Source organism: Prionailurus viverrinus, chromosome A2, assembly GCF_022837055.1.
Source record: "Prionailurus viverrinus isolate Anna chromosome A2, UM_Priviv_1.0, whole genome shotgun sequence".
NCBI lineage: Eukaryota > Metazoa > Chordata > Mammalia > Carnivora > Felidae > Prionailurus > Prionailurus viverrinus.
The window spans coordinates 45,991,845-46,007,467 of NC_062562.1; the positions used below are offsets into that span (position 1 = coordinate 45,991,845).

General features: G+C 41.0%; 1 protein-coding gene across 4 annotated transcripts in view; it reads left to right on the top strand.

Moving 5' to 3' along the window:
* The window catches only part of ITPR1 (inositol 1,4,5-trisphosphate receptor type 1), a 328,507-nt gene that overhangs the window by 105,026 nt on the left and 207,858 nt on the right, over nt 1-15,623 (top strand). For all 4 annotated transcript variants that reach the window (XM_047850329.1, XM_047850325.1, XM_047850327.1 and 1 more), the window contains exon 5: nt 14,176-14,291. In XM_047850329.1, the coding sequence (XP_047706285.1) occupies nt 14,176-14,291 (116 nt within the window). The remainder of the gene's footprint in view (nt 1-14,175; nt 14,292-15,623) is intronic.

Genomic DNA, 15,623 nt, shown 5'->3' on the forward strand with positions numbered 1-15,623 from the left:
AGGGTTGGTGTATGAAGGCAGCTTGATACCTCCAGCCAAGTCAGAACCCTGCTGCCCTTCTTCCCACATGCCCTGCTTCTACCCAGATGGGATCCGAAGTCAAGTAGGCAAGATAAAAGTATGGCAGGGAGGATGGAAGCCTAAGATGGGAAGTCGGGGGAGTGGAATCTTAGCTTGAAATAATACTGGGAACTTTGATCATTATATGGGTCCGGATAATTTTAATTTCTGAATTGGCAGTATTTGCAACCTAGGATAGTCAGTGTCTTGCTGTTACCAGAGTCTTATCCAAGTTTTTGTATCCAGGGACAGAGAAAAGGACCTTTCCCACCAAATACATTTTATTTTTATTATTCTATGGGAGTTTTTTATTTTTTATTTATTTACCTTTATTTATTATTATTTTTTTAATGTGAAATTTATTGTCAAATTGGTTTCCATATAACACCCAGTGCTCATCCCAACAGGTGCCCTCTTCAATGCCCATCACCCACCTTCCCCTCCTTCCCACCCCCCATCAACCCTCAGTTTATTCTCAGTTTTTAAGAGTCTCTTATGGTTTGGCTCTCTCCCTAACTTTTTTTTTTCTACCCCCCCTTCCCACCCCCACCCCCACCCATGGTCTTCTGTTAAGTTTCTCAGGATCCACGTAAGAGTGAAAACACATGGTATATGTCTTTCTCTGTATGACTTCACTTAGCATAACACTTTCCAGTTCCATCCATGTTGCTACAAAAGTCCATATTTCATTCTTTCTCATTGTCACGTAGTATTCCATTGTGTATATAAACCACAATTTCTTTATCCATTCATCAGTGATGGACATTTAGGCTCTTTCCATAATTTGGTTATTGTTGAGAATGCTGCTATAAACATTGGGGTACAAGTGCCACTATGGGAGTTTTTTAAAAAAGATGTTTATTTTTGAGTGTGTGCACATGCGCCTATGTGCATGTATGAACAGGGGAGGGTCAGAGAGACTTGGGGGACAGAGGATCCGAAGTGGGCTCTGTGCTGTCAAGCTGACAGCAGCAAGCCTGATAAGGGGTTCAAACTCATGATCCGTGAGATCATGACCTGAGCCAAAATTGGAGGCTTAACTAACTGAGCCACCCAGGCGCCCCTCCACCAAATTTTAAAACAGCGTTAGATGTTTTCTGGTTAAATCACGAGTCTGCATACCCATTACATCGACAAACCATAAGGCAGTCCTGGAATGAAGATACTGTTTGGTATCCCGTGGTAGGGAGGGGTAGGATGGAGGACGGGGAAGTCTTCCCTGGGGAGGTGAATTTGGAGGTGAACCTGAAGCTTGATAGATAAAGAGTGGGCTGGGCAGAAAATGGTGACGATGCTGGTTGAGATGGTGATATGGGAAGACGGTTTCCGGTAGAGGAAAATTGTTGGTACAGATACAGCAGAGTGACAGATGGCACATGTTTGTAAGAATTGTAAGTAGTTTGGAATGGCCGGAGTGGGACGTTGGTGGGGGAGTGCTGTGAAGAAGTGAAGCTGGAGATGGGCCACATGAAGGGCCACACATTCCTGGCCGCCATTCTTTCTACCACGCCTGAGCATGCGAAGCATCTGGACGTTTCCGCTGCTAAGCTCTGTGATCTATGTACCGACAAGGCCTCCAGCAAGCACATTGCTAGCAGTCGCTTGAGACTGTTAGAACCTTGCTAGGTGGAGTGGTCCCTGGGCCAGCACTTCCCATCACCTGGGAGCTTGTTAGAAATGCAGAATTCCAGATCCCTCCTCAGAGCTGCTGCATTAGTGCCTGCATTTTAACAAGATCCTTAGATGATTTGTCTGCATATTAAAGTTGGAGAAATGCTGTATTTAGAATTCATTTATTCTGCAGGCTGCAGTTTCTCAGAGTGTGGTTGGGGGCCATTTACATAAGAATCACCTATAGAGCTTGTTAAAAATGAGGATTCCTGGGCCACTATGTTCCACCCAGGCATCTGTATTTTACTAAACCCCCCTGGTGATTTTAATATACCCATGTTAGAGCATACTACTGCGGTGTGAAATCTTAAAGGAGCTCTTCTCAGTGGAAATCACCTGGGGAGTTTTGGTGGGAAACCTTGCTCATGCCCCACCTGCAGACCAATGAATTAGAATCTGTGAGGGAGGGGTCAGAGCACTGTATTATTTTGAAAGCTCCCCCATGTGACTATGAGGATTAGCCAGGGCTGAGAATCACAGACCTCAAGGATTTTAGGCAGGGGAGTCAGTTATAGAAAGAGAATTCTAACCATCAAGTAGAAGTCCAAGTACAGCAAACAAGCTGCTTTTGAGACATAATTCATGAGTCTAGAATGCTTTTTGCCTCTCGCTGTTGTCTTTGTCAGTCCATCTTGTCACTTTTGGTAACTTAAGGGCATTGATTCTCAAGAAGGTTAGGAAGGATGGTTTAATCCTGTGGTTCTTAATGGGGGATAATTTTGCCCCAATCAGAGGACATTTGGCAACATATGGAGACATTTTTTTGGTAAGAAACTGGGGGATGGGGTACTACTGACAGCTGAAGAGCACAGGCTGGGGATGCTGGGATGCTGCTAAGCATCCTACAGCATGCAGGAACCACCCGCCCCCCCCCCCCCCCCCCCCCCCCCCCCGACCTCAACCCTGCCACACCAAGCAAAGGATTATAGGTGATACCCTATTAACAAGTAACAGTGTTGAGAAACCCTGGTTTAATCTCCTGGTTTGAGACAAGGTTATCATTTTTGAGGAGGCTTCTTGGAGAACCTCTATTATAACAAACCACTATCTGGGGTGACAGTGTGTATCTTTCAGGTAGGTATTTTGGGGAGAGAAAAAATTCGATAATCATTTCTGGCAAATATTTTGACTTCCAAAGGCTGCTTGATGGTAGACTGTGTGTGTTTGCTAAGATAAAAATAGAGTGCAAGTAAAGGAAACATAGGTCATGAAATTCAGAAAGCAACTTTTCATTTAGGGTAAATATATGACATCTTTGACTCTTGATTTGTTTGGTTAGTTCCTTTTGGCTGGTTTAGAGTCAGTGAAAGGGCCTCTTTGGAAGGAATCTATTCATTGACAGGATGAGTAATATGTAAAAAGTCAAAGCCATGTGGAGGAGAGGCCCTGCTCACAAATGGTAGGGGCTGATTGGGAAATCCCAGCATGGGGGAGAAGTGCTGGGAGGCTCAGAGTTGTGTTTCTAGGTCCTCAGTGGAGACCAGTGAAGAAAGGACCAGAACAAGACAAACGAGCTAGTGTCTTCTCTTGGTTGTTGGTGTTTACTTGCTGTCTTATCTCTCTGTGAAGAAATGGGTGCAAACCAGCCATGACAGGTTTGTTGATTTAGGTGCCATTGCTTTGAACCCCAAGTGGAGAACAAGGGAAGACAACACACCTTTGAGGTTCCCATGTAGCGGAGAGTGGACAGCAGGTTGGTGGTATTAGCCTTTCTCATTCTGAACTGTGGGCCATAACAGGAAGTCTGACCCACTTCACAGAGAAGTAAGTTAATTCTGGGGCTAATACGCTGCATATAATGCAACAAATTTTCCATTCTTTTTAAATTGTTTTTTCCCTTTTCCTGCCCTACCCACTGACTTCAGCAATAGATCTGAAAGCTCTGCTGAGGGGCCTTCTCTCACAGACTCTCCCATCTCTCCCCACACTGGGTTAGGTGCCCCTTTGCTCCATACACCCTGGAGTTATCTGTTGGCTCCTCTCCCTTCCTGAGAACATTTAGGACCCGATTGTACTGACTCTTTATCTCTAGTACACAGGCGCTTAAAAAATGTTTGTTGAATGAAGGAGAAATCAAATTACTTCAAGAGAGACTGCCTATGTTTCCTTTGTGTAATGGGAGTTTCTAATGGGAAAAGTATTTTTCCAGGAGGATCCCAGGATGACCAGTCCAATAGCTTATGTAACTCCTTTCAGACTGGATGTTCCAGACTTTTTGAATGCCCTTTTGTAGAAGATAGGACATATTCTCAGAGGTTCACAAGTGCTGTAGTTTGTTTAAATAGCCAGGGCTGTACACACAGTGAAGTTTCATTTGCCTTTTAACTCTGAGAGGTGCCCAGGATCTAGAGTTCTATTAGAGCAAGGCTTTGCAAAATCTGTGGTATTACATGCTATTCACAGATCTCATTTAGAGCTGGGCATTCTCTCATTTTGAGATACATTTCAGTTCACTGTATTTCTTATTTGACAGATCTTTCCATCTATTTCTTCCTTTATAGAATATATTGGTTTTCAGGTGGATTGGGAAATTGGACCAGGTTTACATATATAACAGGGTTTACCCTTCCTTCCTTCCTTCCTTCCTTCCTTCCTTCCTACCTACCTACCTACCTACCTACCTACCTAGAAACAATCTTGTTTTGAACTTGATGAATACTTGTGTGGTTTTTATTAAAAAAAATTCATACTTAAAAAGAAATTTCACAGATGATTTTATTATAGAAAAATTTAAGCCCATATACAATGTGAGAGAATAATAGTATAATGAACATCCATGTTCCCAACACCCACCTTTAATAGTTAATGAACTCATGGCCAATCTTGTTGGCCGATCTGTATCCCCCCCCATTCCCCTCTTCCTGATTATTTTGAAGCAAATAGGTATCCTAGCATTTTGTTACAGATTACATTTTAAAACTGCTGCCTATTAATGGTATTATATTTGGATAATACAGGGAGTCAGCAAAGCAAAGCCTCCCTTGGTCACAGTCCCTGTGGGTATTAGGCTTTGGGCCAGGGAATGCTCACTGCCCAGGGTGTCCTGCGAGTAACGCAAATAACTGAGGCCATTTGGGGAGTCAGTGATGTAATCTCTCTTGTGCCTTTCCTCCTCTCCATTATAAACCAACAAATGCCCAACCCAAACCCTGACAAAACAAAGCATGTTTTCCCAGCAATGGAAATCAGACACTATTGTTAACCTTCCACATAAAGGGAAATTTTGTTTAATCCTCCTTTTGGTAAGAACAGCTACTATTTTATTTTTATTTTTTATTCAGGTATTACACATACACATACATGTATACACAAGCCTTAAATTCACATCTCAGTGAAGTTTTACAGTCACTCTCTCACTCACTCACATTCACATGACCCCAACCCACATTGAGGTAGAAACCATTTCTAGCATCTCAGAAAGTGTCCCTTACCAGGAATTATCCCTACCCACCCCCCACCCCCCCCCCCACCACACACACACACAACAAAGGTAACCAGTATTCAGACTCTTCTATCTATAGATTAGTTTTGCCTGGTTTTGAATTCATGTAAATAGATTCGTTAAGTATAATTGGATTCTTTTTTTTTTTTTTTTTTGCTTTGGCTTCTTTCACTCAAAATAATTTGTTAAATCCAGTGTATTCTTCTAGCTGTGCGGTATACAATTGGTATGCAGTCTGTGTATCCATTCTATCATGGTGGTGAGTATTTATTGAGTGTTTACTTTGTGTCAGGATCTGTAGTAAGTGCTTTAAATGAAGTAGTTAATTTAATAATTTAAGTTAGTTTGTAGTTAGTCATTGTGGTTATTGCCCTTGTATTGGCAAGAGACAAAAACCTATAGAGACTGTGTAATTTTCTCCAGATCATACAGCTCCCATGGTCGAGCTGAGGTTTAAACCCAGTCAGCTAGATTGCAGAGCGGTTTCCACTCAGTCCTTCTGTATCTGGGTCTTTTTGAGTTACCTGACTTGGAATGTATGCTTCCACATACTCCATCGGGTCTCAAGGATCTTTGGTCCCTTAAGGGTGACTCATTTGCCAGAGGAAGACATGCAGCCACAGAGAACTTCAGTAACCTAGCCAAGACTCCTTAGGTACTGAGTGGCGGAACCAGGACTGATAGCCAGGTTTCCAGATTGATTGTGTCTTACTTTCTGGCATTCTCTTAGGTGATGGTAAAAGCCTTTGTTCATTTCTATTGCCACCAAAGTGAAGTGTTTTTTCACTCTGGAAGTCGGCTAGGACTCTTGGTGGTAAACCATAGAAACGGAGTAAGATAAGGCAAAAAGCAAACTGCTGGAAGAATATCAGGTAGCTCAAAATCAGCAGGGACGCAGCCAGGCTCAGGCACAAAGGAGCTGTAGGAGCACCACCTGGTCCTTGTTGAGGAACCTTTTGTGGGGGGTGTCACCTCTGTCACAGTAACCTGTCACCCCATGTTCATCCACTATGCATATTGCCCCTGGACATCTGACCTTGCTGTCACAAGTGATCCTTAAGTGGCTTTGGGTCTTTGCATCTGTCTGTCCAGGTACAGAGGGAGGGACATCTGACAGTCCAAAGGCAGGCATTTGCTTGTGTTATGGCTGTAGCTAGAGGTCGCTTGTGTATACTTTTGTCTTGTATAGTGGGAAGAGGCCTTGCCTTTAGAATTGATTATTTTCAATAATGCTCATGAATTGGTAAATAAAAATTTAATTGGTTGAGCTAAAGTAGATCAAAAAGGAAGTGTGTACCTGCGTTTCCACTTAGTTAATGTGTTTGTGAATGATGGCTCTACAACCAGGAAAGGTGAAAAAGGTAGACGATAACAGCCTTGAGTGTAATTAGCTGGGGTTTTCCTTTTTTTTTTTTTAACATGTATTTTTAAATTAAAAAAATTCTTTTTTAGTGTTTGTTTAGTTTGAGAGAGAGAGAGCAAGTGAGGGCTCGAGTAGGGGAGGAGCAGATAGAGAGGGCGAAAGAGAATCACAAGCAGGCTCTGCACTGGCAGCACGGAGCCTGACGCGTGGCTCGAACTTAAGAACAATGAGATCATGACCTGAGCCAACACCAAGAGTCAGATGCTTAACTAAGCCACCCAGGTGTCCCTGACATATACTTTTTAATTGAAATATATTTGATGTATAACACTGTTGTAAATTGAAGGTATACAACTTGATATTTTCATACATTTATATATTGTAATGTGATTGCCATCGTACCCATAATTAGCACCTCCATCTCATTATGTAATTATCCTTTTTCTTTTTTTTTAGTGATTGGAAAAATTAAGTTCTAGTTTCTAAGCAAATTGAATGATTGTAGCACACTACTGTTATCTACAGGATAGTATGTTAGATCTCTAGGGCCTACTTACTACTTGTAAGTTTGTACCCTGAAACAATTACTGTCCTGAGTTTTCTACTCAGAAAAACCATCTGGTGGCCTAAGTGGGAAAAAAATTAACTCGTTTCCCTTTGTCTCTTAATAACAATGTGTATATTCTTATGCAGACAGGTATTGGAAGGTTTATTTTGCAGTCCCAGTTGGAATATGTCACTTAACTTCAAAGGACTCCTGTCATGACTTGGGAAATGTGATTAACAAGCAACAGACACAACAGTGTGTTGTACTGGTTTCCTGTTTTGTGAATTGGAGTTAATTACTTGTTCATTGAAGGCTTTTGTTGGAAATATGAGTAGGTTTTACTTTTGTGAACTGCCATTTTAGACTACTCTTAAACCTCGAGTATCCACTTATTTATTGGCCTAATATTTTATTGAATGCAATAGGGAACAGAATAATGAAGAAGCCATACCCTTGTGAAATACTTAAGATATGAATTGTTTTGTAGTCCCCTTTGATTACTTCTTTTAAATCTTAACTCCATTATTGGGGAATTAATGCCCCGTCTTCTCTTTGGTAATCATACTGTCTGTTCTTTTGAAAATTTCACTCCTCTGCCTCTTAACCATTTCAAAAGAAGGCAGGATATGAACAACACTTAAATTTTTCATACTTGTAACTTACATAAACTCTCCCCCTTGATTTCTCTCGATATAAAATTGCATGTACATATGGTGGGTGAATGAAGACATTTTTAAAAAATCATAGCTTGTTGATTGTGTTTTTGGTCTTTCAAGTAGGTTGGAAGAGCTCATTCTATGAAAGAAGGAACTGTTTTTGTCTAGTTAACAGCTACAACTCCAGCCAGTGCATGGTAGTAGGAAAGAGCAAAATGGATACTTGGCAAATTCAAAGACAGACAGTAGCAGAGGTTGGTTAGATATACAGAAAACTCCTTCTTTCTTGGCACTCATCTGAACTGCATTTTTTAGCTCCTTATATCTTGGTGGGGTCATGTGTTTGGTTATCACTGATGACTGGTGATACAGGTTTTGTGTTCCTTCCAGGACAGTACAGCTAAGAGCAGGTGTGCCTTCTCATGGCTGTCTTTGCTGAGACCTCCTCCTTCAAGTGGGAGACCTGAGGGCCTGTGGGAGATGTCCTTGGAATGTATGCCCAGTAGCAGAATTGCCAGATTATATGTTACAGGTTCTATATATCTACGTAACCTTACCTATCCCTAGTGAAACTATCTCTTTGCCTATCTCTCAACAGTGCAGAAAGGTTTCCACATCTCCACTGATCTGTGGCATTATCCAGCTTGTTGCCTTTTGTCATTCGGTTGCAAAGTGATAAGTCAGTAAAAACTGAAATGCCTTTGAGTACAAAAAGGTTGTTTAAAAAAGTTAAATATTTTCAATGGTATGTGCACCTTCTTTAAAAAGTGAATTCCTGGAGGTGGGAATGAACGTCATAGATACAGGGTTTTCTTTTGTGGGTGATGACAGTGTTTTGGACCTAGGCAGTGGTGGTGGTTGCACAACATTATGATGTTCTAAACGCCACTGAATTGTTTACTTTAAAATGGTTAATTTTGGGGCGCCTGGCTGGTTCAGTTGGTAGAGCATGCGACTCTTGTTCTTGGGGTTGTGAGTTGAAGCCCCATGTTGGGTGTAGCGATTACTTAAAAAATAACATCTTTAAAAAATAAAATGAAGGGGCACCTTAATTGGGTGGGTTAGTCGGTTAAGCAACCAACTTCAGCTCAGGTCATGATCTTGCGGTTCTTGAGTTCAAGCCCTGTGTGGGACTCTGTGCTCTCAGCTCAGAGCGTGGAACCTGCTTCAGAGTCTGTGTCTCTGTCTCTGTCTGCCCCTCCCCTGCTTGCAGGCTGTCTCTCCTCTCTCCCTCTCTCCCCCTCTCTCTGTCCCACTCTCCCCTTCTGTCTCTCAAAACTGAATAAAACATTAAAAAATAATAAAAAATTAAAAAGTTAAAAAGTAAAAGTAAAATGGCTAATATTAATGATATGTGAATTTCACCTCAAAAAAGTTCAAATACTGATAAAATGCAGAATAAAACTAACAATTCTATGTCTGACACTTCAAGCCTTCCACTTTCCAGAGGCAACAATTTAAAATGTTTTAACATTTTCTACTGACATTTACCCCTGTATTTCTAGATGATATGTATCTCTTTTTTAAAAAAAATTGTTAATGTTTATTTATTCTTGAGAGACTCCCTCTTCTGGAGGGAGGGAAAGCGGGAGGAAGGGTCTTTATTCTGCTCTGCCTAGTTGCAGATGGATAGCCATGTTGTATTTGTAATGCTGACATCCTCAAGTTTTCTCCTCTTCAGCATTACCATCCTTCTTCTGCCCTCCACCACCCCACCCTCACTCCTTAAATAACTCCTGTATTTCCAACCTGCTAGTTGATGGATGGCTTACTCAACATTTCAGCTTGGATGTTTCATAGGCACTTCAAACTAAGCATAGCTAAAATTACTGATTTCTACCTCTCTCCCCAAAGCCGCCCCTCCCTCGCCTCAACCTTTCTTGGTGGGCACTGACACCACCACCACCACCACAAAAAACCAACAAAAAAACAAGAAAAAAGCCCCCTTGCCACGTTCTCTGCTTAAAGTCCTGGGGTAGCTTCTCACTGCTTTTAGAAATAACTATTCCCTGCTTCGCCAGGGTCTATATGACCCTGCATGATGGAACTTCTGCCTGCTTCTCTGGCCACATCTCTTGTAACTCCCTTTTGCCCAGTACCCTTCAGGCTGTTTTTTTTCTATTTTTTACGTAACCATGTCAAAATTTCTTTCAAGGGCCATTGTGCTTGCTAGTCTTTCCCCTTGGAAGGCTATGCCACCAGATGTTTATCAACGTGGCTCCTTCACACCCTTGAGCTGTCTGTCAGGTGCCCCTCTGCTGGAGTTGCCCAACCCCACGGCCCCGTGTAAAAGGCTGCTGCTGTATACCAGCCACATTGTGTCAGCATATAATTCTTATTAGTACATAAATCCTCTGTTGTACTCTTTGACTTGATGTAGTTCAACTCGTGTCTTTAGTTTTTTGCTATCATTAGAATTGTACTAAGAAACGTGTGAGTTGGGTTCAGTGTTTTATTTTCAGCACCCGGTACCACACCCAACACACAGTAGGCATTTTAAAAGTTTTTTTTTTCAATGTTTATTTATTTTTGGGACAGAGAGAGACAGAGCATGAACGGGGGAGGGGCAGAGAGAGAGGGAGACACAGAATCGGAAACAGGCTCCAGGCTCTGAGCCATCAGCCCAGAGCCTGACGCGGGGTTCGAACTCACGGACCGTGAGATCGTGACCTGGCTGAAGTCGGACGCTTAACCGACTGCGCCACCCAGGCGCCCCGTAGGCATTTTAATAAATAGTAATTGAATCGGTGAATAGATGCATGGGGACTTAGAGCTGGAGGTATCTTGAGAGGACATACCTGCCCCCACTTGGGGAGCTGTGGAGATTACAGCACAATCCGGTCACTAATTCAGCAACCATCACTCCGCTCCTTCTGTATTCCTAGGCCCTGAATTACAAGTGCTGGGAGAACAGACAAAAATCTCTGCACTCGGAAACCAAAGGAGGGTGATATGGAGACAGTGGGGTTTCGCCTGTTCTTCTGGTAGCCTTTGTTATGTGACTTAGTCTTTAATGTGACTCTCTCTGGGTGCGCTTCTTTGCTTTTTCACTCCCCCAGGGACTCTGGGGCACACCTGTGGCTCCTCTTGACTTCCTCTTCTCTTAACTGTACCATAAATGCTCATTTCATAGTTGATGAATCTTAAAGCTGTTGAACGTTCTCCCTCCCACCAAGTTCTGGGATGCTGTTTAAACCATGGAACATCACCCATGGCCATGGGTTCCAGCCCACTCAGCCCTTTCTCACTTAACCCAGCTCTCTTTTTAGCTAACTTCTGTGCTAGCCCAGCATGGCATCTGCTAAAGCTTAGGAATATTCAGGAGTAATTTTTTGAAAGCTTAATTTAGTTTATTCTTCAAAGGCTTAAAATAACAGTTGTCACATAAGGTATTCTTTGTGGCATTTCTTTGGGGTGAGATCAAACTACTCTGTGTGTACATGCGTGTGTGTATATATTTGTGTGTGTGTGTGTGTGTGTGTGTGTGTGTGTGTGTGTGTGTGTGTATACGCACTTCCCTCAAATATGTATTATATATATATATTTTTTTTTTCTACTGGATTTCCTGCATTTGTGTATTTCTATACTTAGCCCAGTATTAAGATCCAGTGGAACTTTAATTTTGTCCTGCTGTGCCATCCAAATAGCAAAGGGCAATGTGGAGCCGCTGACTTGCAGAATTTTGGAAGGTTAGTTTAACATCACATTTGAATTGCTTAATTTAATTTTCTCTTTGAATCAGTTGCTAAGCAACTGGCAAGACAGGACAAAATCAGCAAGGCTAATTTGGTTCAGTTACTAGTTTGTTAGCATCTCTTATGTTTACATAGCTGATTGGTTGTAAATAGGCTTAATCCATTGCAATGCATTGTTTTGTCCAAGGAAAATAGTTGGTGTGAAAGTCATGGCAAGGCTTTGGTTGCATTGATAGTGCTTAAATTTACACTCTTATCCTAGGTGAATGTAAAGTCATCTGAAGTTTTGAGCCTGTGTTGTGACCCACTTACTTGTCATGTGGGGTGTTTGACTTGGCTGTCCCTTGAACATTGTAGAATAGTTCTTTCCATTGCATGTTAATCCATTGGCATTATGGTTCCATTCTGATTGTTCCTAAAATCAACTTAAATTCTTTTGTTTGCAATTCATACCATTTAGTTATTATCAGGTGAAGTTTGTTGGAGGAAAAAGTCCGTTGTACTCTCATTATTGATGAAATTTAAAAGTGTTTATTTACTCTGTTTGGTCCATAAAATAAGTCCTGTGTGAAATATTAATACCAACGGCATACATGTTTTGAATGCCTTTTTTAAGTCCTGTGATTATCAAGGAAGTCACCCTTGCTCAGTCCACTCTTTGCCCACCCTCTATTCTGTGCCAAAGAAAGGACCTTAACAGCTAACCAATAGTCTCGTGGTTGTGTGTAATTGTTCATGGGGTAAATAGTGGGTTCACATATGTCAGACTGGTAGGAATACTGTCTCAATGATGTCATTAAGTGGCCATTGATACAGTAACAGTGACCTGTGGCTTTCATAAAAGGTGGGGCCAGCAGCTCTATTTTTAACAAGTTACCTGTGTTGTCTTTTGTTTTCTAAAGATCTAGATGGCATCTTTCATATGCTCTAATGATTACTTTGATTGATGATTACTTTATGTTCTTGATGAGTATGTATATACCTTATAACTGCTTATGACTATATAGAAATATTTAGTGATGAAGATTACAGAACAGAAAATACTTTTTATTTCTATGGTTGATGTTTTATTTTTTCCTCCACACTGTATTTGTGCAGTAATTGGTAAAAATTCACTGATCACAACTAAAAGAAATGGTGGTCTGACTTAGAGCAAAGTCCTAGTGTCTGCATACTTGATAGCAAATGAATTTTTGTTGCTGTGAGAGAGTTAGTTGGGAACTACAAAAACTCAATATTGTTCAAGTACCTTTAAGAAAACCTGTTTTAGTGAACAGACGACAGTAAGTTTGTGGTTAGTAGGCTGAATTTCCTTAGAAGCTTGTTCTGAAATACTTCAGGGTATAATTTTTCCAAATCTGGGTTTTCATTCCAAAGTTACTGATTGTACTATATAAATACTTAACCATTTGAAAACCTAAGTATGTCAGTATGTACATTTCTCAGGGAATAGGTGTCACTATTAGTGTTAGTTTTCAAGAGCAATTCTTTCTTTTTTTTTTTTTTTCTGATTCTTCTCTCTTCTGCCTATTTTTTTTCAATATATGAAGTTTATTGTCAAATTGGTTTCCATACAGCTCCCAGTGCTCATCCCGAAAGTCTTTCTTTTTTTTTAAGAACAATTACTTCTAAACTTTATTGGTGGCATATCCCTGTCAAAAAATTCAGCAAATACACCCCTAAACTATGTGTATGTATATATGTAAAAGTTTTATGTATGTGTCACTGTACTAATATATTGTGTATATTGTAAAAATAAGCAGGAAAATAGACATTGATGAAAAGAGTAAATAATAGTGTAGTATCCTGTCAATCATGATTATCCTGTTATGATTATCATACTGTAAGGCACAGAAGTGCTGTAGGGTAAGGCTAATAATTAGAGACAATACTTTAAATGGTTTTTTATCATTTTTATTATCTAGGTGATGTTAGGTGTTTTTGTTTTTTTAGATCATCATTATTTTCTCTGTATAGTGGCTCACGAGAGGAACATGAGGATGGTTGATTGTGCCATTTTTTCATTTGTGGGGTTTGCATTACCATTGTCTTCGATGTTTGGATATCTTGGCAGAAATATTTTGAAGCCGCTGGTCTATTTTGTGAGGGTCAGTTGCACCACCTAGGACAATATACAAAGTCGTGTGAGCCCAGGCATACCTAAATGGGAGCACATTGTGATGCGCCGATGCTGAGAGACAAGGGCATGTACTGTCTCAGCACAACCCCCAGATGTTCTATTCTCCTGAGAATCATCTAGTACATGGTGTTCAAGAGACCACTGCCCTAGGAAGTCTCTGCAAAAAGATTTCTGTAGTATTTTTTTTTAAGTGTGGTTGGCTTGAAGAGAGTTGTATTTACAAATGAAAATGCTTGTGTTGTTGCATATAACTAGGATGTCTGTCCTTCTAGCTGTCCATCATGAAGGAAAGGAGATGACTGGGGGGGGGGGGGTAGCTTTAAGAGTCCTGGACTCTGAGTCCTAGCTCTGCCACTAACTGGCTGGGTGACAATGGCAAATGAATTGACTTAATTTCTAAAAGCCTCAGTTTCCTCATTGGCACCACCATTGTGGTGGTGAGGATTAAAGGTCAAAGGAGAGGTTCCCAAAAGGATCTTGTAACTTGTCATTTATACTTACATATAATCTGTAATGCCTTGTATGAATAAAAGGGCAAAGCTTTTTCATACGTTGAATGCATATACTTCCTCAAAAACATTTTTGTTTGTTTCACTTCTAGATTGCCTCTTTAAGCTATGTCCCATGAATCGCTACTCTGCCCAGAAGCAGTTCTGGAAAGCTGCCAAGCCAGGGGCCAACAGTACAACCGATGCAGTGCTGCTCAACAAACTGCACGTATGTATTGCGAGGGGTCTCTCCATGAGGAGGGTCTTTGGAGTGGCCACTGGGTAGTGTCTGAGCAAAATGGGTTAGCATTACAACCCCTCAGCTCTAGGTACTGGCTTTCATATGACCTTTGTGAAAGGGATAAAGGGGAGCTTGACCCTAAGGAGAGAAATATCATAGTCAGCCTGAGATATCTTGAGAGTTACTCTCTGCTTAGCCATTCCACTTCTCAGATGACTGGCTATAGTACTGGTTATGAGCATAAGTTCTGGAAGCAAATTCTGGCTGCATCACTCACTAAATGCTGATCTTGGGGACGTTAATTAGCTATTTGGTGCCATTCCCTGCTTATAAAAAGGGAATGATAATATCCACACCAGGAGACTCTTGTGAAATGAAATCAAACATGAAATGAAACATAAAAGGTACATGAACAGTGCCTGGAATGTAGTAAGTGCTTAATAAATTTTAGCTATTACCATTGTATTGATCCTGACTATTATCTTGGCATATAAGAGAGAAGTGTATTCCACTGTTAATGTGCTGTGTGACCATAAGCAAGTTTTTGAGCCTCTCTGCGCATGTTTATCCATCTGTAAAATGATGACATAGTTTTTTTATTGTCTAGTATCTAGATGACCTAATTCTTCTGTGAGCCTAATTTGTGTGGAACTACTTGGAGGTGTTTAGAAGAAGGACATGACATATATCCAATGTAGTGGTATTAAAATTGCAACGCATTTTCTATCCCAGGATTTTCCTGCTTTGTTTTTCTCAGTGTTGTTTATCATGATCTTTCTAATTTATCAGCTGGCTACCGCCGCTAGTATGTAAACTACCTGAGGACACAGATTTGTATCAGATTTGCTCATTGCTGTATCCTTCGTGCCTACAATATGTAGTAGGTACTCAAATATTTACCAACAGAATGAAAAAAAAAAGGTCTTTATTGAGACTTAGTGATAACAGTTGAAGACATAGAGTATCTATGAGCACCATGGAACTTGCCAGGTCATGTCTCACACTGGGTCTCCCGGACTAACATAGGACAGAGTCACCACCAGCTGCATTTGGTAAGGGAAGGGACATGTGGAGGACCGTCTTTATTCAGTGATACCATGTTAGGTGGGTGTTAGGTACTCTAGGTCTGCTGAAAAGACCTGGTTCCCAGCCTCGGCGAGCTTGTTGTACCCTGTGAGAGCACGCAGGCAGTCACTCCTGTTGCACTTAAAATGAAATCGAGACTTTATGCCTGCTGGACCGTGCTTTCTCCTTTGAGGCTTCTGAACTACACTCATTATGCTCCACTGGCTTTATTTCATTTTATTGTTTTGAGCACCA